Raw genomic sequence first — 2001 nt, forward strand, 5'->3', positions numbered from 1 at the left:
GGTGATTTGGGTTCTCCATCCCCTTTCCCTTAATATCCATGATTTTGGGGTGGAAAGGCACAAATCCCACAGTGGAGGGGCTGGAAAAGGCAGGAATTGGGGCATTCCAACGGGCAAAGTTGGGAATGGCAGCTGGATCCCGAATTTTGGGATTCTCACGGATCCCCTGCAAGTTTGGGGTGATTTGGGTTCTCCATCCCCTTTCCCTTCATATGTGTGATTTTGGGGTGGAAAAGCACAAATCCCATAAATCCCACAGTGGAGGGGCTGGAAAAGGCAGGAATTGGGGCATTCCAACGGGCAAAGTTGGGAATGGCAGCTGGATCCCGAATTTTGGGATTCTCACGGATCCCCTGCAAGTTTGGGGTGATTTGGGTTCTCCATCCCCTTTCCCTTCATATCTGTGATTTTGGGGTGGAAAAGCACAAATCCCATAAATCCCACAGTGGAGGGGCTGGAAAAGGCGGGAATTGATGGAATCTAAGGAGGAAAATTAGGATCCAGCTGCCATTCCCAAATTTTGGGGAATGTTCTGACGTTCTGCCTGCTTGTGGTGATTTGGGTTCTCCATCCCCTTTCCCTTAATATCCATGATTTTGGGGTGGAAAGGCACAAATCCCACAGTGGAGGGGCTGGAAAAGGCAGGAATTGGGGCATTCCAACGGGCAAAGTTGGGAATGGCAGCTGGATCCCGAATTTTGGGATTCTCACGGATCCCCTGCAAGTTTGGGGTGATTTGGGTTCTCCATCCCTTTTCCTTTCTTCTCCATGATTTTGGGGCAGAAAAGCACAAATCCCACAGTGGAGTGGCTGGAAAATGAAGGAATTGATGAAATCTAAGGGGGAAATTGGGAATGGCAGCTGAATCCCGAATAGGAGCCAGATCCTGAATTTTGGGGTTCTGACTGATCCCCTTCCTGCTTGGGGTGATTTGGGTTCTCCATCCCCTTTCCCTTCATATGTGTGATTTTGGGGTGGAAAAGCACAAATCCCATAAATCCCACAGTGGAGGGGCTGGAAAAGATTTCAGCTGGGGCAATTTGAGGGGAAATGGGGGAATTGCAGCCGGGCTGGGTCCCAATCCCAATGCCAATCCCAATATTTTGGTTCCCACAGCTCGGAGCTGCCGTCCACAATCCCGTCCATTCCTCGCTCCTGGGGTTCTCGGCCGTCAGCACCTCCCTGCCCCAGGGCTTCCTGTGGGTGAGCAGAGCCCAGACTGCGGGGCTGGGGTTGTTTGGGGTTATTTGGGGTTATTTCAGGTTTGGGTTTATTTGGGCTTCAGGATGTGGGGTTTGGGCTTATTTGGGGTTTGGGCTTATTTGGGGTTTGGGCTTATTTGGGGTTTGGGCTTATTTGGGGTTTGGGCTTATTTGGGGTTTGGGCTTATTTGGGGTTTGGGCTTATTTGGGGTTTGGGCTTATTTGGGGTTTGGGCTTATTTGGGGTTTGGGCTTATTTGGGGTTTGGGCTTATTTGGGGTTTGGGCTTATTTGGGGTTTGGGCTTATTTGGGGTTTGGGCTTATTTGGGGTTTGGGCTTATTTGGGGTTTGGGCTTATTTGGGGTTTGGGCTTATTTGGGGTTTGGGCTTATTTGGGGTTTGGGCTTATTTGGGGTTTGGGCTTATTTGGGGTTTGGGCTTATTTGGGGTTTGGGCTTATTTGGGGTTTGGGCTTATTTGGGGTTTGGGCTTATTTGGGGTTTGGGCTTATTTGGGGTTTGGGCTTATTTGGGGTTTGGGGTGGCTCTGGTCAGAATCCCGAAATGCTCATTCCTGGTTTTCCTGCCCCACAGGTGGGAGGGGGGCAGGAGGGGGCAGGTGGGGATCTGTGGGTGAGCATAACCCCAGTGGATCCCGGGATTTGGGATTATTTGGGATTATTTGGGATTATTTGGGATCTGGGATTGGGATTCGGGATGGCTCTGCTAGAATCCCGGGATGCTCATTCCCACTTTTCCCACTTTTCCCCCAGGTGGGAGGGGGGCAGGAGGGGGCGGGG

General features: G+C 51.2%; 1 protein-coding gene across 1 annotated transcript in view; it reads left to right on the forward strand.

The window, feature by feature from the left end:
* The window catches only part of ARHGEF10L (Rho guanine nucleotide exchange factor 10 like), a 48705-nt gene that overhangs the window by 33261 nt on the left and 13443 nt on the right, over positions 1–2001 (forward strand). Inside the window, exon 17 of the mRNA XM_031062979.1 lies at positions 1117–1203. Within this exon, the coding sequence (XP_030918839.1) occupies positions 1117–1203 (87 nt within the window). The remainder of the gene's footprint in view (positions 1–1116; positions 1204–2001) is intronic.

Source organism: Geospiza fortis, unplaced genomic scaffold, assembly GCF_000277835.1.
Source record: "Geospiza fortis unplaced genomic scaffold, GeoFor_1.0 scaffold4, whole genome shotgun sequence".
NCBI classification, from domain to species: Eukaryota; Metazoa; Chordata; class Aves; order Passeriformes; family Thraupidae; genus Geospiza; species Geospiza fortis.